The 18,203-nt window shown below is 59.5% G+C and overlaps 5 protein-coding genes across 7 annotated transcripts; 2 read left to right on the top strand and 3 right to left on the bottom strand.

Moving 5' to 3' along the window:
• Nucleotides 1-647: 647 nt before the first annotated feature.
• Nucleotides 648-2,669, bottom strand: wis1 (Mitogen-activated protein kinase kinase; the record flags this gene model as incomplete). The annotated part of the gene is made up of 2 exons (XM_047991455.1): nt 648-1,052; nt 1,116-2,669. 2 exons carry the CDS (start codon nt 2,667-2,669, stop codon nt 648-650), a joined length of 1,959 nt encoding a protein of 652 aa, XP_047847467.1.
• Nucleotides 2,670-7,216: 4,547 nt separating this feature from the next.
• Nucleotides 7,217-10,745, top strand: JDV02_009768 (uncharacterized protein). 2 transcript variants are annotated; one of them, XM_047991453.1, is made up of 3 exons: nt 7,217-8,769; nt 8,820-10,206; nt 10,257-10,745. In XM_047991453.1, exons 1-3 carry the CDS (start codon nt 8,496-8,498, stop codon nt 10,318-10,320), a joined length of 1,725 nt encoding a protein of 574 aa, XP_047847465.1. In that variant the 5' UTR covers nt 7,217-8,495; the 3' UTR covers nt 10,321-10,745. The 2 variants fall into 2 exon arrangements, with proteins under 2 accessions (XP_047847465.1, XP_047847466.1); XM_047991454.1 differs by having other exon boundaries at nt 7,679-8,769; nt 8,820-10,745.
• A 315-nt stretch (nt 10,746-11,060) lies between these two features.
• JDV02_009767 (uncharacterized protein) lies at nt 11,061-12,450 on the top strand. Its single transcript, XM_047991452.1, has 3 exons — nt 11,061-11,555; nt 11,642-11,816; nt 11,906-12,450. Exons 1-3 carry the CDS (start codon nt 11,448-11,450, stop codon nt 12,316-12,318), a joined length of 696 nt encoding a protein of 231 aa, XP_047847464.1. The 5' UTR covers nt 11,061-11,447; the 3' UTR covers nt 12,319-12,450.
• On the bottom strand, nt 12,335-14,066 carry JDV02_009766 (uncharacterized protein). Its single transcript, XM_047991451.1, has 2 exons — nt 13,096-14,066; nt 12,335-13,007 (listed from the first exon to the last, which is right to left on the bottom strand). Exons 1-2 carry the CDS (start codon nt 13,694-13,696, stop codon nt 12,610-12,612), a joined length of 999 nt encoding a protein of 332 aa, XP_047847463.1. The 5' UTR covers nt 13,697-14,066; the 3' UTR covers nt 12,335-12,609.
• Nucleotides 14,067-15,063: 997 nt separating this feature from the next.
• On the bottom strand, nt 15,064-18,106 carry JDV02_009765 (uncharacterized protein). 2 transcript variants are annotated; one of them, XM_047991450.1, is made up of 7 exons: nt 17,982-18,106; nt 17,696-17,924; nt 16,691-17,633; nt 16,521-16,623; nt 16,106-16,450; nt 15,834-15,975; nt 15,064-15,735 (listed from the first exon to the last, which is right to left on the bottom strand). In XM_047991450.1, exons 2-7 carry the CDS (start codon nt 17,748-17,750, stop codon nt 15,479-15,481), a joined length of 1,845 nt encoding a protein of 614 aa, XP_047847462.1. In that variant the 5' UTR covers nt 17,751-17,924; nt 17,982-18,106; the 3' UTR covers nt 15,064-15,478. The 2 variants fall into 2 exon arrangements, with proteins under 2 accessions (XP_047847462.1, XP_047847461.1); XM_047991449.1 differs by lacking the exon at nt 17,982-18,106 and having other exon boundaries at nt 15,064-15,975; nt 16,691-17,955.
• Between the last annotated feature and the right edge of the window lie 97 nt (nt 18,107-18,203).

Below are 18,203 nucleotides of genomic sequence, written 5' to 3'. Positions count from 1 at the left end.
CCACCACCAACCGTTCACCTCGAATGCGTTCTTTATGCTCTTCTCCACTTCCCTCCCCGTCTGCCTACCGAGAACCAGATCCCCCTCCCCTCACCCACCTCCCTCACTCCATCGTCCACTTCATGCGGGTATACATATCGTGTATCAAAGGAGAAGAACAACAAAAACAACCCACAGACACATTCATCCAGTCGAGTTCGGTTCAGCCCAGTCCGCATGGCTCGTCCCCGACTTCATCGTCCCCATCCGTCCGCTCGTCTGTCCCGCCCCGCCCTTCTCCATTCTCTGTCACCACCGTTTTCACGCGCCCCTCGCCCATCCTAATCCAGCCCAGTGCATCTAACTCACAGACGTCTGCTGCCGAGGTAATCCATCCAGATATGTGTATGAGACGCCTCCATGCATTGTAAATATAAAAGAGAAAAGAAAAGGGTGTTTTGAGAAGAATGTACCGCTCCATCGTCCCAACCCCTATTCTACCCGCGACCCCGGGCAGTCGTTGTCGACCGTTGTTGGAAACGCGTCTTGACCCAACAAACGCCCTCTTGCCACAACTTTGCGCCAAACCCGATGCCAGCTCCGTCGGACCAAGGTGCGGGGGGGGGGGGGGGCATGCTTCCGCCCTCGGGATGGACGCGGAGCGAGCCTTAGAGCCCCCCGGCTGGCTTCTGCAGCAGCGGACTGCCGAGGGGGCTCACCGAGTCGAGCGGCGCGGCGTGCAGCGCCGGTCTGGTGGGCCCGTTGGTCCCCATGCCCTCCTGCTTCCGTCTGAGCACGCCCTTGACCCAGTCGGCCACCTCGTCGTCCTCGGTCCCGCCGCCGAGCTGTATCTTTCCCACCGCCTCGGCCACTTGTTCCGCTTCCTCGCCCTCCTCGGCTTCTTCGGTGATGGTCTGCGGCTTCGAGAATGGCTTGAGCCACGGGTGCTGCAGCAGCATGGCATACGTCGGTCGCTTCTTGGGTATCTTGTGCAGACAGCTGCGCACAAAGTCGCGGGCCGCGTCCGAGAACCCTTCCGACGGCAGATCTGGCGGGTCGCCTTCGACAATGGCCTACCACGCGCGTTAGCAAAACTGGTTTCGCTTCTCATCGGCAAAGGGTAGCGTTGTACTCACGTTCAGTTGGCTGAATATGGTCGACGACACCTCGGGCGGGTAGGGGTAGCGGCCCATGGCGCATTCGATGATGGTCAGGCCCAAACTCCACACGTCGCTCTGCACGCTGTAGGTGCCGTCGGCGTTGCCCGACTGCGCCATGCCACCGCCCGATATCCTCTCCGGCGCCATGTAGCTCTGACAGCCAATGTTGGTCTTGGCTATGCTGGCCACGAGGTTGCCGCTGACGCCAAAGTCGCAGATCTTGATCTGGCCCCTGGTGTTTACCAACACGTTGGTGGGCTTGACGTCGCGGTGGATGATGTTGTGGTCGTCCTTGAGCGTCTTGAGGCCCATGACGGTCGAGTAGGTGATCTTGCGCAGGATGCTCTCGGGAATGCCGCCGTCGTACAGCTTGTCGATGGAGCCGCCGTCCATATACTCGATGCAAATGTATACGGCGCCCTCCTGGAAAAAGGCTCCGTAAAAGTCTATGATGTACGGCGATACGCACTCGTGCAGGATAACGAGCTCCTTGAGGATCGTGGTGAACTTGGCATCGTCTAGCTCGAGTCGAATCTCCTTCATGGCCATGACCTTGCCCGTGGTGCCGTCCGCGCCATTGGCATCGTCGGCTGCGCTCCCTTGCGAAGCATCCGAGGGTCTCTGCGTCAGACGAGAGCCGGAAAAGCCCTGGCCGAAGCGCGGCACGGCGGGCTTGGCATGCCTGACCTTGTAGACGGTGCCATAGTTGCCCTTGCCCAGCTCGTCGAGCTTCTCCACTTCATCAAGAGAGATGCTAAAGGTCTGGCCATTGGCGAAGTTAACACCAGTTCTTGTTATTGTGGCGGCGCCGTCAAAAGTGATCCAACCCTTCTCGGCGTCAATGTACTGCTTGTAGTCATCAAGCTTGGAGCCCTGGCCGGAGGAGCCGTTGGCCCCCGGTTCGCCGGGTTTACTCCCGGTGATGTCCGAGAGCTTGAAGCTCCCGGGAGACGACGATGCGCCGCCCATGTCGGGAAGCTTCATGCCCATCCCCAGCTTGTTGGCTCGTCGCTGGCTGAGGGACTGTCCCGGGGCCGAAGGTGCTGAGTTGGCATGCGGCACCGGGCCGGGTCGGTGCAGGTTCGGGGGCATGCGAAGGGTGCCCGGGAAGCCATTGTGGCCGGCCATAGGCCCGCCAGGCGCGGGGGACGTGGGCGAGCTGGAGGTGGGCATCATGCCTTTTTGTAGGCGATGCTGGTGGAGGGCGCGCGCCCTAGCCATGACGCTGTTGTCCATGGCGGCGGCGGCACCAGCGGCGAAGGGAGAGCCCACGGGGACAGGGTTCCTGGCCCTGCCGAGGACGCCGTGAGGCGTTGAGTTGGGGTTCATGTTATGATGAGGTTCGGAGACGGACCGTAAGGACGGCATGCGCTTGGGTTTGTCCAGCGAGGGATCAGGGGAGGGGTCAGAGATTTCGTCGAGGGGCGTGCTAGCCTCGGAGGACTCGTAGCCGGGGGAGACGGGCCCGTCGAGATCGCTGTCGGAGCGCACCTCGTCCGGCGTGGCCGGGGTCGAGCCGGAGCCGCTCATGGCGTGAGGAATGCGGCGCGGAGATGGGAGGGGAGGGAGAGGGAAGAGGACGAAGACTAAGACGGGGCCTGCAGTCTGGGCCGTGAAGGAGGTCGGAGAGCCTCAGGGAACGGCGAGACCCTAGACCATTCAATGCGGACAGCGTCGTGGTGGAAGCCCGTGGCCCGTCGAGTGTCGAGAGGGGGAGGGGGGTCGTTTGTATGGGTCGTTCGGAGTCGCCGGTCAGAAGTCGGCGGAACGTCTGGAGGATGGGCCGTCTCGCTCGTCGGCGGAGGGCGCGCGGCAGGGACCGAAGCGGTCCGGCTCGCGGCAAGTCTCTCGTATCGACCGGCGGAGCCGAGTCGAAGACAGCTGCACAGACGGGGGACTCGACGATGTCGGCCGTTGGAGGTTGTGCGTAAAACGGCGTGGCGGGGGGGTGGCGTTGGTCCCCGTGCAGTGCAGCGAGCAATTGCCGTAGTAGTAGGGAGAGGGATGAGGCGGAGCGAGAAGCCGTCGGGCGCGAGAAAGGTAAGTGTAGGAACGGCGGTAGCGACGACGACGGCGACGACGACGATGACGAGCGTGGTCGAATTTGTGGTGGGTGGTGGTGGCAGTGGTGGCAGTGGTGGTAGTAGGTGCGAATAGTGGTGGCGATGTCGAGTTGGGGATGCGGGACAATTGGCTCGTGGCGGGCACCTCAGACAGAGTACGTAGGTAAGGTACTTAGTAAAGGTACCAAGGCAAAAGACGAAAGCCACCTAGTAGGCCAGGCTGGGCCACGCGGTCGCGGGGCGCGCGACGGGCGCCGTTGGTGACCGAACCGCTGGGGAAGGGCACCTGAGTGGCGGCAATGGTGGGGAGTCCGCGTGAGGTTAGAAACCTCAATACAGGTAGAACGCTGGACAGCTCTGTGGTGCCCAGGAAGGATGGAGTGGAGGCGAGTACCTGTAGTACCTGCTAAAGAGGCAGCTTATCACACACGCAGTACGGTGCAGCAAGCCACCAGCAAGCCAGCAGAAAGAATAGGTAGCACCTCCGAAAAGCAAAAGGCTCAAGGAAATGGCGGGACGATGCGTCGCCCGCAGTTGCACTAGGTACTAGGTACCTATGTGACAGGTGCTATGTACGTAGGTATGTAGGCGTAGGATGATCGATTGATGATGATAGAAGGGATCATGATACAATGGTAGGCGCTAGAGAGGTGGTGACTTGGGTACAGTATGCGGGCTGGAAGACTCTGGGCCAAGGTGGACCTAGACCGGGACCTGGCGACGGGCCTGGGCCTGGCCTGCAGCTGCTCTGGCAAGCCTGGACCTGAAGGCGGGCGGAAGGGCGGGACTGCGGACACACCCACCACCGCCAGGGCCAAAAAAAAAAAAAAAAGGGCGGCCAGATGGAAGCGTGCCGTCGCGGATGGAAAAGCCGATGATGAGGTGGATGTCTACGAATCACACCTTGGTTACTACCTGGCATCTGGTGGTTACCTACCTCTAGGTACAGATGGCCGCCGGTACGCTGCTCACCTGCCAGGTTAGTAGTACCTAAGCACCATGGATGAGTTGAGGTTCTGGTGCTGTGTGCTACTGCAGGCCATTAACAAGCAAGCCATCTGGGCAACCTTTGAAACTTGGAATGGAGCCTGTCAAGTCCACAGCGGGCAGCCACAGCGCTCGCTCGCTCGACAGCACATGCACCGTGATGGAGCCCAGTCAGTACGTGCGCCTCATGAGAGGACCGTGATTCGACATTGTACTTTATTCCAGGTTCCTTGATTGCTTTGCCTTGTCACGGTGCCGCCATGTACCATCAGCCACTTGACGCTTCCTCATCCCAACACCTTCCAGGACTTGTACTTTTTTTTTTTTGCTTTAGTAGCAGCAGCCACCTAAACCTAAGAGGCTCTTCAAAGACAATTTCTACCAGCCTATGTTACGAAGTAGAAGGCACTACAGCCGCCCGGAGCACATGCGCCGGACGCCCCCTCTTGCCTGAAGCCCCTCCTAGGTGAGTGCACTACCGCCGCGCGCACCCTGGCCCGAATGATGTCAGTGTTGTCGTCGCGTGTCGAAAGCCATCGCCCCGTCTGACAGGGATAGTGCCAAGGACCGCGTTCCCCTTTCTTTCTTTCGTTCTTTCTTTCTTTGTTGTTGTTGTTGTTTCTCCTCCAAGCTCCCCTCCTCGTTTTCTCCCGCAGTTTGTCTGTTGCTACAGGTATGACGGCATCATGGCAGCATGCAGTGAGTGTCTTCCACCGCCACTCGCCCCCCGGTACCCAGGCGTCGGCGTCGGGCACACTTGGACAGAGAGCAAGAGCAGGTCCAAGGAGACACAAGGGCGAGACGAAGGAAAAAAAAAAACTCGAAACGTCACTGCCGCGGCGGGGCGTTGCGTTTGTTGGTCACTTCGCGTCCTAGGTGGTGTCTCCTCGTTCCTGTCCCCCTCCACATGTCGCGTGGCGTGGCTGGCTGGCTGCGTGGCGTTGGGCGCTGAACGTGGCAAGGCCGCCGTCATCATGGCGCGGCGGGGGGTGACGGTGGCGGTGCCGTACCTAGTGGTAGTACGTCAGTAGGTTGGTTGATGGTTGGATTGACTGGTGCGCTGTGACGCACGAGGGGCACGGTCATGATGTTTCTCCCCCGGCATCGATGATGTCGATGAGGGGGATGATGATGTTGATGGAGGCGCGTCCGACCCCTCCGTGCCTGTTGCCTGCATCGACACGCTACTATTTGTGACTACTGAACTGCTGCCATGCGGGTCAGGCCAACCTGACGAGTGCGCCCGGTGTTGTCCATGTGCTTCATGCCCCGGACAAGGTAGGGCAGGCAGGTAATAATGCCTTGATGGCGCCATGGCCCCATCGTCAGTCGGCAAGCCCGTGGTTGTCCTCAGTGCCCCTCTTGCATGCCACTCTACGATATAGATCGGCAAGTCGTGACGGCTCATCACGTCTCCCCTCACGTTCTGCTATTTTCCTTTCCCGCCACCCACGTCTGAACTCTTTGTACGTATTTCGTGGCTCAAGAAACGTGGGCCACATCAACAGCGACGAACATGCAACAAAACTTCGTGCCGCCATAACCGCTCTTGCTGCTGCCGCTGCTGTTGCTGCAGCTGCGCCGCGGCTCGCTCGCCACGGCCCTCGGGGCACACCCGCGCGAGCGCCCTGCTCTTCATCAGCGAGAATGCGCTCGCGCGCGCATCCATCGTACGAAATATAGTCAGAGTAATACCCCGTAGTCGCATCCGACATGTGAGCGCCGCGGGGCCCCCACCGCCCGCCGTGACATGGCAGGCGAACCGTCTCACCGTCGTGACATTTTCTCCACACACAGCGTGCCTCCCCCCGCCGCCCCTTGGACCCCACGACTGTGGCTCAATAGGAATACCAATATGTCGTATGTACATAAGAGTGGAAGAAGAAGGTATATGCCCTTGGGAAATTGTGCCGTGCCAACAGAGGATGTGAGTGGTTCCTCATCGATATGCGCGCACGCACAGCAACGGGGACGACGGGTTTCTGTGCGTTCCGCAAGGTCGTCGGCTATAATGAGGCAGCGTCGGCCGTCACGACTCACCACCTCCGGACGAGCGCCGCCAGCTCGAACGGCGGCGAAAACCTCCTGGTTCTGGGCGCCGTCTGTTTCGGCATGGCATATCGCATCCCTGCCTCTCGCCTCTCATCTCTGCGAGGGCCGACCAAGTGTGTTGGTAGTCATGTAGTATCCTGTTGCGACATGTTTCGTATCATTTCGATTCCACCGCGGGGTCCAGGCGCTGGAATACTAGGGCCAGATAGGTGCCGGAGCACATTGTCCGCTTAACGCTTCCAGGAGAGCGACTTGAGCGAGCACAGGGACGAAATCACATTGCGTCGCCCTCGTGCCGCATCACATCATGGCATCATGGCAAGGGAAATCCGAGGGCCGTAGGGGAGGACCCTCGTGTCACCTCCACATCTGTGAGGACGCTTAAATTCACGACACGCATGTCCAGCGACCGCGTCGGCGCAGCGGCTCCCTCGCTGAGTGGTCCGCGATGAACTGCCTCTCCTGTCGCCCTCCTGCGGGAGTGTTTCACTGCCGGAGCAGCCGTGGCGGCCCTCGGGCTCGGAGTAAACCCCATCATGGGGAGCATTCGTTATCGATCCCAAGCTGCCGCCATTGGACTGATTGATAACTGTCGTTGAGAGACGTGCGCCGGGGAGGGACCAATGTTTCGTCCTCGCCGCGCCCGACTTCCCGGACCCTGGCGCTGCGTTGCGTGTCGTCGACGCCCGCTGCCAAGAATCGATGCGGCGAGTGGGTGATCTGGCGGGCGGGCGGGCTGGCTGACTGGGCTGGCTGGCTGCCTCTGCCAAGTGTCGGCTTGTTGGAGGCGTCTTGCAGTGGCGCTGGAATTGGAAGGGAGAGTCCACAAAGTCAAATCGAGACAGACCCCATGGGCCGATCCGCGCTGCTTATTGGTCCGGCAGACGTGTTCGAAGCTTCGGCGCCCCAAGCTTGGTTCGATTCGAGGCGCCATGGTACCTTGGATGCTCCGCTAAGTTGGCTAGGCTAGGCTGAGGGTGAGGTAAGATGGCGACGTGCGGCGTGCTGGGGCTTCAGCTACATGTTGAGCGGCGTTGTGGTGCCCAAGTCCAAGGTAAGTTGGTGCTGAGGTGGAGGTGAAGGTTCAATGTTGGATTTCCAGGCGTTTATGCTGTCGGGGTCCAAAGACCCTGATGGTCGTCCGCCCGGAAACCCAGAGGCATCCATTGCCGCCGGACGACAATATTGAACACTGTAATTGCCCTGTACGGCCCACTGTAGTAAGGTAGCCACTGTACCAGGTGCAGTACCAGCTGGCCGGGTTAGTACCCAGCGCTCCAGCGTCTAAAAGGCTGGGCTGGTGGCGGCTCCACGCTCTGCCCAGACCGGCAACGCAGCTCAGGGCAGCAGCTTGGGCAGGCAATTGAGGCAGGCCCTTGCGTGCTCCGCCTCACCTGAGATTCTGCTTTTCGCCTCCCTGCCAACTTGGCTCGACTGACGCAGCCTGCCCTCCGCACGCTTCCCTCCAACTTCCCGACTCTTCTTCAGCCTCGAAAGAAAAGGAAAGACAGGCAACCTTGCTTCGTCCCTACCGCCCTGCCTCACTTCACCGTCATCCAACCTTCGCGACCGGGGCCCCGTCTCGACATCGTGACGACGACCGCCCGCCAGACTATCGTCGATCGCCAACCACCCATCGCATCGCCTGATCCCGCCTGGCCAGATTCCTCACCTGTTTGTTGCCTGCCTCCACTGCGGGCCGCCGCTCTGATAAGGACGACCCTGCCGTTGTCCATTCACGCCTCCTTGTTCGCGACAACGGGTCGCTGTGTAACCACAAAACACCTCGTCTCCCCCCAATTTCGCCTTCCGCCTCGCACCCAGTCGACTCCAACGATAGATCTTCGCTGCTCTGCTGGTCGCACAGGGTCGCATCTGCGCCCCCCGCCGCTCACACGAAAACGACCGGCCCCTTGGCGCTGCACCGGCTGCCGCGCCTGCAACCCCAGAGCTCCACTTGACTGCGAGCTGCGACTGACGACGCCCGAGCCCGTCCGTTCGCACGTCGCACCGCCCTGCACCTCGCGTCGTTAACCGCCACTGCTCGAGTTACTTTTTAAGGTTATTCGAGCCTTCGTCCTCTGCTGCGCGTGCGTCCGAACCGAGCGGCCTTAAGGGACCGCGTCCCCCCCGATTTCTCAACCGTCGCCGCCCGGGCAGCCACCTCGGCCTCTTCTCTCGATTGCAGCCTTGTCTGCCGTCCAGCGTGTATTCTCCCGCGACTCGACCAGCGACGAAATAGGAGCTCTGTTTGATGGCTTCTGCGGGTTCCTTCCCAGGCCCGACGTCGTTTCGCCTGGCGAAGCTCGCCCAAGATGCCTATGACTATCCCATGAGGGTCTTCCAGGCCGCGCCGCCTGAGACCCATCCTTCCCTGCCGCACCTTACACTCCTCGTCTTCGAGGCCGTTCTCGAGGTCGTGTGCGTCAGTCTGCCTGGCTACATCATCGCCCGGCTCGGCCACTTCGACGCCGACAAGCAAAAGTTCCTTGCCAACCTCAACGTGATGCTATTCACGCCATGCCTCAGTATGTTGCCGTCGCAGAGCTGCGTCTCGAACCATGCTAACGCAGGGTAGTCTTCACCAAGTTAGCCTCGCAGCTCAACGCTGAAAAGTTATCAGAGCTTGCCATTATCCCTGCCATTTTTGTTGTGCAGACGCTGGTGTCATGGGTCGTGGCCGTTGCCGTCGCCAAGGTCTTTAGGTTTAACAAGCGAGCCGCCAACTTCGTCACCGCAATGGGCGTCTTCGGGAACTCCAACTCGTTGCCGATATCTCTCGTCCTGTCGCTGTCGCAGACCATCAAGGGGCTGCATTGGGACCGGATTCCTGGCGACAACGACGACGAAGTCGGCGCACGTGGCATCCTCTACCTTCTCATTTTCCAGCAGCTAGGTCAGCTTGTGCGCTGGAGCTGGGGCTACCACGTGCTGCTCGCCTCCAAGGACAAGTACCCGGAGTACCAGCAGCACATAGCCGAGGAGGGACAGTATCGCGGTGAGGACCACGAGGACCAGGAGGCTGAGCGACTCATGGCCGGTCTGGATGGAGACACCGAGGAGGAGGGGGAGGAAGACGAGGGGAGCGTCGACTCGCACACGTATGTGCCCGCTGGCCGCACTCCTGTAGTCGGCACGTCGACGGCCTCTGTGGCCGACTCCAGCGACGACGAGTTCTCCCCCAAGAAGTCGCCTTCCAAGGTCGGGTCAACTCCAGTCAATGGCAACCATCTGACACTCAACGGGAACGAGCCCCACTACATGGCCTTTCCCCATGTCGGAAGCAGTAGCAGCATCTCCCAGCTCTATCCCAATGGCGACAGCATGCTTGCTCGAGCAAAGGCTACTGTTGTCAGGAAGGTCCGGGCAATCGGTGCCAGGGTCGCCGCTTTTTTCTCGCGCTTGTACCAGGCTCTACCTCGACCAGTTCAGGTCACGCTATCGTTCATGGCCATTGCGGTTCAGAAAACCTGCAACTTTGTTTGGGAGTTCATGAATCCTCCGCTGTGGGCGATGCTGATGGCCGTCCTGGTGGCGTCGATCCCCAAGCTACAAGAGCTTTTCTTCGAAGAGGGCTCCTTCATCAACAACAGTGTGACCAATGCGGTCAAGTCGAGTGGCGGCGTCGCGGTGCCTCTGATTCTGGTGGTGCTTGGTGCTAACCTGGCGAGGAACACGATGGCGCACGACGATGCGCACGACCCCGAGGAGGAGCAGATTGGTACTAAGCTGCTCGTCGCGTCGCTGTTGAGCCGCATGGTGCTGCCGACCGCCATCATGGCACCAATCCTTGCTGTGACGGCAAAGTACCTCCCCATCAGCATTCTCGACGACCCAATCTTCATTGTGGTCTGCTTCCTGTTGACCGGTGCCCCGAGCGCCTTGCAACTGGCACAGATCTGCCAGATCAACGCTGTGTACGAGAAGACAATGGGCCGTCTGCTGTTCCAGAGCTACGTCATCTGGTAAGTTCATGTGCAGACACTCGACCTTGAGACTGAGCTGACGTACCTAGGATTCTGCCCTCGACGCTGATTCTCGTCATGATGGCGCTCGAAGTCGTGGCGTGGGCCACTTGAGGCTCTTCCAGGCACGGGTCATCTTCGCTTGAGGCGATGTGGCGGGGCATTGGTTATGGCACATGTTTGGCGTTTGTGTGAGGAATCGCGCCGTGCTCTCATTTGGACACCGCTTCGTTATCTGGGTCACAAAAATGCTGGGCTCTGAGGCAGACGCTGCTTCTCTATACCTAGCTCGGGTCGAAGGAAACAGGGAGACATGGCATACTGTAGCGGGCGTTGAAGGGTTTCATTGTGTTTGGCCGCGGCGGACCAGTTCGTTTGCACAAGATGATGGCTTTTCGGTGCAGGATCGAGGCAGGTCGGGCGCCGCACGCCGCGGAGATGGAAACGAGACGAGCTTGAAGACAGCCAGTGCGGTATCGCAGAGTGAATTAATTGCTCGGCCGGCGGGGTTGGGATACTTGTACAAAGTATAGTACGACTAATAAGCAGGCGGTGACTGACTGATCATCCCTTAGTACAATGCATCACGAGACTTGCTGGGCTGCATGGCAGTGGAGGGTCACGCGTGGGGCGGCGTATCCAATACCAACTTGTCTGGGCGTGCCGGTCTCAGCCTGCGGCCGCTAGGGCAGCTTGCCGAGCAGCCACCGCTCTCCACTGAGCTGTAGGTGCTAATTGGCGGGCACCCCGCCTGGGGACCGCAACCTAACTGAGGTGACGGGCTTCCATCCCATCAGGCGCGCGCCGCGGCACCTTCCAGACGGAACCTACAGGCGTCAAAGACGTATGTACTAAGCTAGGCGGCATGCGGGTACCCAGACGCTGCTGCCACTCTGCCCCTCCTCCGCCCCTCATGGATGGGTCCATGGATTCCTCTGCTACCAAGCAGCACGGTAACTCAATGCCGACGACGCCAAATCCATCGCTGAGCGCAATTCGAACTTCCTGCTGCTGCAGCTCTGCTACAGCCTTTCAAGCTCGAGTGCCCGGCATCGCCATTATCAACCCGCGCTGCGCTACACGACAGGCTTGCCTGCAGTCCATTGAATTCGCCAATACTCTCCACGTCGTCTCGCCAGACCGCCGTCACCGCTCGCGAACCGCATCAACCGGCATCCTGTCGCGCCTCTTGTGGCACGACCAGTTCCCCCATCTCTGTCCCCGTCGGTCTGGCAACGACCATGGACAAGATACCTCTAAACTACGAGGCGTCCGAGGGCGACACTCACAAGCAGCTGACGAGCGAGCTGCCCGTGGACGTGGTCCAGTGCCTTGAGAATGCTCGATTCGTGGGTGCCCCGAGTCTTCCGCCCGCCACCGTGCAAGGGAATTCACTCTCTGCCTGGCCACCATTGCGCTGACTGCTCTGGCGTAGCTTCACCTCGCGACCGCTACCGACAACGTCCCGCACGTGTCCCTCATGAACTACACCTACCTCCCGACGTCGCCATACTCGTCCCGTCCCGTCATCGTTATGACCACGAACCCCGCCTCGCGCAAGACGACTAACATTGTCGCCAACCCCAACGTCTCTCTTCTCGTCCATGACTGTGCGTTGCTCACTTCCCTGAATCCAGTTCCAAGCCTGGACGGGCGTGGAAAGAGAGATCGTGCTCGTCACCGATACTAACTTTACTAGGGGTCTCGCACCGCCCGCCAACGCACGGCCGCCGCCCCTCTGGCGGCTCCCCTGGGCCGGAGCACCGCTCAAGCCTCGCCTCGTTGCTGCTCAACCTCAACACGTCGGCCATGTCGAGCATCAGCGCCACGATAGGCGGCGCCGCGCGCCTGGCGCCGACCGGGTCCGAGGAGGAAAAGTACTTTACGGAGCGCCACCTCGAGAACAACACGTTCGAGGAGGGCGCCGGCGAAGCGCTGTTCCGGCAACAGAGCGGCTCCGGTGCGGGTGCCGCGGAGGGAAGCCACTTCGTCGCCGGGGAGGAAGTGCGCGTCATCATCGTGGACATCAAGGACGTGAGGGTAAGTGACTGGAAGGGAACGGTGCGCGACTGGGCGTTTGTGTCGGAGGAGGGTTTGGTCAACGGGGCGTAGGGTTGTATGCATATATGGCGCTATATCGGACCGATTGCTCGTGGACCAATATTTCTCGAGCTGGAAAAAGCATTCAAAGTACAAATGCGATGGCTTTATTTGCAGGATTGCAAACTATCTTTGTCTCCACCCCGTCTCTGGCGAGAACTCGAATACCCCCGTGACTCGCTTCCATGTAGCACCATCTTGGCTCAACCACGAGGCTATGTACGCAACCAAGTCTCACCACTTTTGTCATTGAGCGGATGGAATACTTGGGGTCGTCGACGGAGCCTGCTCATACGCGAGTACCTAGATGGACACGTCCGAGGGAGCAAGTGGCGAACACTGAGCGGGAACGGATGGCGACTGACACCGACGCAAGCCAGCAGTCTCCGCACCGAGATCGGCCTCGACACCGAACAAGAGTGATAGTCCCAAGTCGTTTTCAGGTGCTAGAGGGGCCTTATCTCGCGCATTGGGTCCGACGAGGAGGCCCCCCCAAGGAGGAGACAGCGGCCGCGGTCCATACATGTCACTCCCCGAGCTGTCGAGCGGCTCGGGAAGCGTGTTTGGAAACACGGGCTCGGGCAGACAAGAGTACGCGACCGGCTTTCGCGAAACGGCGCTCGGCACGGGGCTCGGCACGGGGCTCGGCACGGGGAGGGAAGGGGTTGTGAGTTGAGATGGCGGCGTCGGGCTGGACGTGGCTGTCAGAAAGGCGGACAAGTGTTAGCCGACTCTGCTGCTTCGCTGCACGGCGCGATGACAGGTCGAGGGCGTGCGCAAGATAAATACCAGCAAGATCATCGCCGATAATGTCCCCGAGGAGGGCCAAGTTTTCAAACACTTCCTGTCCCTCGGTGGGAGGCGCGTTGCGCCTGACGATGTCTACCCGGCCGGCGGCCTCGTCGGGCAGAGGTCGCGACACCACGGCGGCCTGTTGCAGCGAGCTTAGCCCGGCCAGGACCTCGGCGTGGTGATGGCGTATCAAGGGCTCCAGGATGCGAAACTCGGACGAGCTGCTCGCAAGCCACTCCATGCGCATATGCAGCGACGCCTTGCCGCCACCACCGCCGATGTCGCGAAACCTCTCGACGATGCGGCAGGCGCCGTCTAGGCAGCGGCTCGCATCGTCAATCACTCCGTCCACGTGACGGAGAAGATTGGCATGGTGGTGGTCGTGGAGATGATGGCTTTCCAGGAAGTCTAGGTGCTGCGGTGGCTGCTGCTGCTGCCGCTGCTGCTGCTCGTTGCGGAGCGCGACGAGGCGTTGGAGGTCTCGGTGGCAGGCGTTGACGAGGCCGATGCTGCGGCGGATCTCGTGCTGGACTAGGGTGCCGTCGACGGCGACGGGGAAGAGGCGGAGGCTGGAGCGGACACCTGAGAGGCGCTTCATGCTCGGAGGGACCCCGGAGGAGGGAAGAGGAAGGAGGAGAGATGGGTGATGGGCCTCCCCTGCGGAGCGTGAAGGGCCATACCTACACGCGCGGCTATCTTCCCTTCAGACCGCCTCATGAGGAACACATTACTCTATGCCCTGCCACTTGACAAATACTCTCCTACATACTACACACGGTGATGCTGCAGAAAGCCCACTGCCGGGCAGAACCACCGAACTTGCAAGGAGGAGGAGGGGAGGATGGTTGCTTGGCCGAGACAGGTCGTTTCTCCGTTTATTGCGGTATACGGACGGGTTGGTACTACGTAGTCACGAGGCAAACCCCCCGCGACCGACCTGCGTTCATAATCTTCAGCATCGGACAAGCCGTCATTCGTGCCTTTGCGGGGCCCTCTCATTTCGCGATGCGCCCGTGTAACGACGTATGCGGGCTTTAAGAGGGAATCAGCCGCGAGGCGTGGGTCGACCGGTGTGATGGTCCCTCCAACCGGAAGACAAAACCAATGAGGCTCTGCTGCCGCTCCTACCGCGAGGGTAGCTAGAGCAGAAACTCCACTCCGTACATACGTACTTGAAAGACTGCGCCCCTAACTATGGGGTATATCTGTTGGTCGCTCCCCTCGTAGGATTGGGATGCCCGCCTCACGGCCAGGCCGCTGTTGCAGCGCATTTACATGGGTGTCGGAGAAGGGTGAACCAACAGCATAATTGTGAAATGTCTGTGTCAAAGATTCCGGGCTTCCCATGGACCGTTCGCGACGGGGAGGTAAATATGTACGACTCCAGCCCGAGCCGATGAGCTCATTCTTCATGTGATCTTGTTTTGGTACCTGCACCCTGACCTGACATGGTCTTGGCCGGGGGCATCATGGACTGCAAAGTCACTGGCTGTCACCGCTTTTCCTCTGACCGAGCCGTCTCTGCTGTAGTAGACACTGCGCATTGTTCACAAAAACACTGTAGTAAGAGGGCGCTACATGTACTTTCACACAAACAGACAACAGTCTGTCTCATAAGATGGCGATGCTGATGATGCCGATAATGCCTGGCGTGCGTACAGTGACTGGTCTTGTAAATCCTCTGGGCGGCTATGTACAAACGAAATCAGGTACATGTAGCCAGTTATTAGGGGGGGGGGAGGACAATGGGAGCAACACGCGTTTCCTCTCGGAGAAAGGAGGCACAGGCGCACAGCTGATGATTGCCTTGCCTGCCTTGCCTGCATTGCCTACCTTTTTTTTGATTGCCTTCTCAAGAGGACCATTCCCTCGAGAGAAGGACTTTTGCCTTCATGCGGACTTCTAGATTGATTGATGCCTTCCTAAGAGGACACTTCCCTCGAGAAAAGGACTTTTGCCTTCTTAAGACGGCAGTAGCTATTTCGAGAGAAGGACTTTGATATATTTTAAAATAGCTATTATGGCTGAAAAATAGTCGTTTCGGAATCGGGTGGCTAGTTGCCCTTTGGCGTGTTTGATGGTTGGTTCAATGGCTTGTTTGATGGCTTGTTTGAGGGGGCGAAGATGTGGCTGCTGGGGTAGGCGCTAGGCCTTCTTTTTCTTCTTCTTTTTCTTTATCGCGGAAGCGCGAGAGGGCTCATAACCTGAGAACGGAGGCATAGGCGCATAGCTGATGAAGAGAGCTTAATGGGCTATGAAGGGAGGAAGAAGAGAGCTATATAGGTAGCCGAGCGAGAGAGACCAGTGAAAGAGCCGGCCAACTGTGAGGCTAACTAACCTATCCACAACACTCTCTGCTTCTTCACACCAGTCAGTTGGGTCAGCTAGATCCCACCCGAGCGCCGGCAGCATCCCATTTGATGCCAACAGGCTCGTGATTGCCTGAAAACTTTTGCCCATCAAACCACAGCTCGAACCTGAGGTCGGCCGGCGCGACAATGACGCGTATGTCGAAGGCGCAAATGTAGAACTTGGACCCTTTCCTGAAGAAGGCGCCCCTTTTGCGCTTGAGGATGAGCTGGTGCTGTTGGACGCCGCTGAGATTGCTTCTCACATGGCACAGCTTCGTGACACCCGCTGCAAATGGACCTTGTCGTCAGCCCGTGTGACAGTGACAACCCTTTGTAAACCCGGCCGGCCGGCGATGAGGAGTGGATTTGTGGTCTGGTGCGCACCTTGCTTCAGGCTGCTGGGGAGATGGGATGCTTCGTTGAGAGAAATGACGATCTCGGCATCCCAGCACCTTGTAGTATCCTTCTCCGAGAGGTGGAACTCGAAGGATTTGAAGAGCGGCCGGTTCGGGTCAATGTGGTCGCCCTGTCTGCAGTCAGCGTTTCAGGTACTACTACAACTACATGCGGCGCCCACCAGACCACATGCAGTCGTATGCAGCATGCAGAGGTCAGGCCTGCCGTCACACACTCTAAACTACGTACAGTATACGTACCTTTCGTATGAGCCACTGGATCTGGTTGACGGCCCATTGCTTCTTGGAGTCGAAGGGGTCTTGGATGACGTCCTCGTGGAAATGGTACGCCGGCGAGTACGCTTCCTTGACCACGACCCCGTAGCTTGCGCGAGCGACACGAGTTGCCAGCACGGACAGGTTGCCCGTCTCCATCTTCTGCTGGTGGTCGAGGAGAAGGCCTCGGACCACGACCAACTGAGGATCCTGGCAGGGCACCACGGCCGCGCGCGTTGCGTTTGGGTGCGGGACGCTCAACAGCTGTCGTTGCATCCTCTCTCGGATGTACGCCGAGCTTCCCAGGCCCCCGGATAATATTATGAAGTTCTGCGTGTCGTTTAAGCGCCTTGACCAAACTTCTTCACGCGGGAGCGTGTTGTTCTGGTGTCAAACGTACGACTTGCTCCGACGAGCCGTTCTCTGACAGCCAATCTAGCTGCTCCATGATGCGCTTCATCACTCCCTCAAACTGGGCGTCAAAGAGGCCCTGTATCTCCTGCCTGGAACTATGAGCTGGGCTCGAGAGCTGACGAGGGCACATGAAGGGTGCAGGGGCTGGTAACGTACATGGTGAATACCATACGACCATTCTCGATGCCCATGCCCGGGTGGCTAAAGTCGTGCGAGACGCCCTCCACTTGTATCTTGAACGTCGGCTGCATGTAGACCTTTTCGCCAAACTTGTGCTTGACGATGCGGAAGTGATGACTTTGCGCCATGCGAGTGGCAAGGTTAGCGGGAAGCTGGCTCTGGTCGTCAGGCCAGGCGGCGAGCCTCTGAGAGACGAGACGGATGAAGGCGCGGTCAATGAGGGTTGAGCCGATCCCAACGCCCTTGACGGCCGACACCTGCGACATGCGCGGACAGGCCACGTCCGTCGACGTGACGCGCATTAGGGAAAGGTCCGTTGTCCCGCCGCCTGCGTCGACCGTCAGGAACAGGCTCCCCGTGTCGAACTGCAAGGCGCTCGTCTTCAGCGTCGCCACGGCGGCTGCCTCGGCCTCGGTGAGGTCGACCTGCGCCGTGTGCCTCGGGCCTTCGATCCCGAAGCCGGCATCACGTATGATGGCCTTGAAGGTGTTGATGATCTCCATGCGCGTCCATGTCGTGGGCACGCTGAAGAGGAACGTGACGGCCATGTTGGCCCATCCGCCGCCAAAGTGCCGTCGGCCAAGCTGCATCTCAACCGTCTCCTTGACGTGGCCGTACACCTCGCGCAGGTAGTCCGTCGCGTACCTCTGGGCATCGGCGGTGCTCTTGGGCGCGTGGAGGAGCCCCTGGCGCTGGGCGGCGGCGATGGTGGCTTCGTCGATGAAGATCTTGAAGAACTCGCGCCGCGTCTTCCCGGGCGCGTTGTCGTCGTCGTCGGCGCACATGAAGCCCCATGATGAGAGCGTGTCGTCGGCGTTGTAGATGAGCGTTGTAGGGACCTTGCGCTCGCCTCGATCACCGCTGCCGGGCCAATCGTTGATGACCTGTATCGGCGTCCTGGGCGTCCTCCATGCCACGCCTTACCAGCTGATTAGGAACTAAAGTTACATCGTTGAGCCTGAAGGGAAGAGAGATGACCACCTGTGAAGGTTGTGCCTAGGTCTATGGAAACGACAACATCTGGTTTCTCGGCCATTGTCGAAACTCAATCGCGTTTCTACTTCGTAAAAAAGCTTGAGCTTTATGGCGCTCCCTTCCTGACACCAAGCCCTGCTGCACAGCTTAGCCTGGTGGGCGGGAGGCCGAGGTCGGACAGAATTGAGACTCAAGGGCGAGATGTTGATGGGCGCACGGTTCACTCACTCACTCTCTGTCACTCTCCGTCACTTTCTCTCTTTCCGTCATCAACATGAAGGGTAGGCCTCACAACTTCCTGTCTCAGAGAAGCGTTCTGCAGTTGAATGTGACTTGATGACTGAGCCCCGTGTTACCACTAACGCGGGGATAACCAACAGGGGCAGGAGACCGCGGGGGTCCTGCCGTGTTTGTGGCACGTAATAGGTTACCGGGTCCCCTTGAGGGTTTCCCCGAGAATAAAACGGCGCACATCCAGCCACGGGGTCAAGTACCTAACATAAACGCACGGGTG

The sequence above is a fragment of the Purpureocillium takamizusanense genome, chromosome 10 (assembly GCF_022605165.1).
Source record: "Purpureocillium takamizusanense chromosome 10, complete sequence".
Classification (NCBI taxonomy): domain Eukaryota; kingdom Fungi; phylum Ascomycota; class Sordariomycetes; order Hypocreales; family Ophiocordycipitaceae; genus Purpureocillium; species Purpureocillium takamizusanense.
This window is presented reverse-complemented; position numbering and strand designations above follow the sequence as displayed.

Coding starts and splice junctions, on each gene's coding strand:
- JDV02_009768 (XM_047991453.1), top strand. CDS start 8,496: ATGGCTTCTGCGGGTTCCTTCCCAGGCCCGACGTCGTTTCGCCTGGCG. Junction 8,770..8,819: donor GCTATTCACGCCATGCCTCA/GTATGTTGCCGT, acceptor AACGCAGGGTAG/TCTTCACCAAGTTAGCCTCG. Junction 10,207..10,256: donor TTCCAGAGCTACGTCATCTG/GTAAGTTCATGT, acceptor TGACGTACCTAG/GATTCTGCCCTCGACGCTGA.
- JDV02_009767 (XM_047991452.1), top strand. CDS start 11,448: ATGGACAAGATACCTCTAAACTACGAGGCGTCCGAGGGCGACACTCAC. Junction 11,556..11,641: donor GCCTTGAGAATGCTCGATTC/GTGGGTGCCCCG, acceptor GCTCTGGCGTAG/CTTCACCTCGCGACCGCTAC. Junction 11,817..11,905: donor CTCTCTTCTCGTCCATGACT/GTGCGTTGCTCA, acceptor TAACTTTACTAG/GGGTCTCGCACCGCCCGCCA.
- JDV02_009766 (XM_047991451.1), bottom strand. CDS start 13,696: ATGAAGCGCCTCTCAGGTGTCCGCTCCAGCCTCCGCCTCTTCCCCGTC. Junction 13,008..13,095: donor TATCGGCGATGATCTTGCTG/GTATTTATCTTG, acceptor CCTTTCTGACAG/CCACGTCCAGCCCGACGCCG.
- JDV02_009765 (XM_047991450.1), bottom strand. CDS start 17,750: ATGGCCGAGAAACCAGATGTTGTCGTTTCCATAGACCTAGGCACAACC. Junction 16,624..16,690: donor GGTCGTATGGTATTCACCAT/GTACGTTACCAG, acceptor TCATAGTTCCAG/GCAGGAGATACAGGGCCTCT. Junction 15,976..16,105: donor TCCAGTGGCTCATACGAAAG/GTACGTATACTG, acceptor GACTGCAGACAG/GGCGACCACATTGACCCGAA.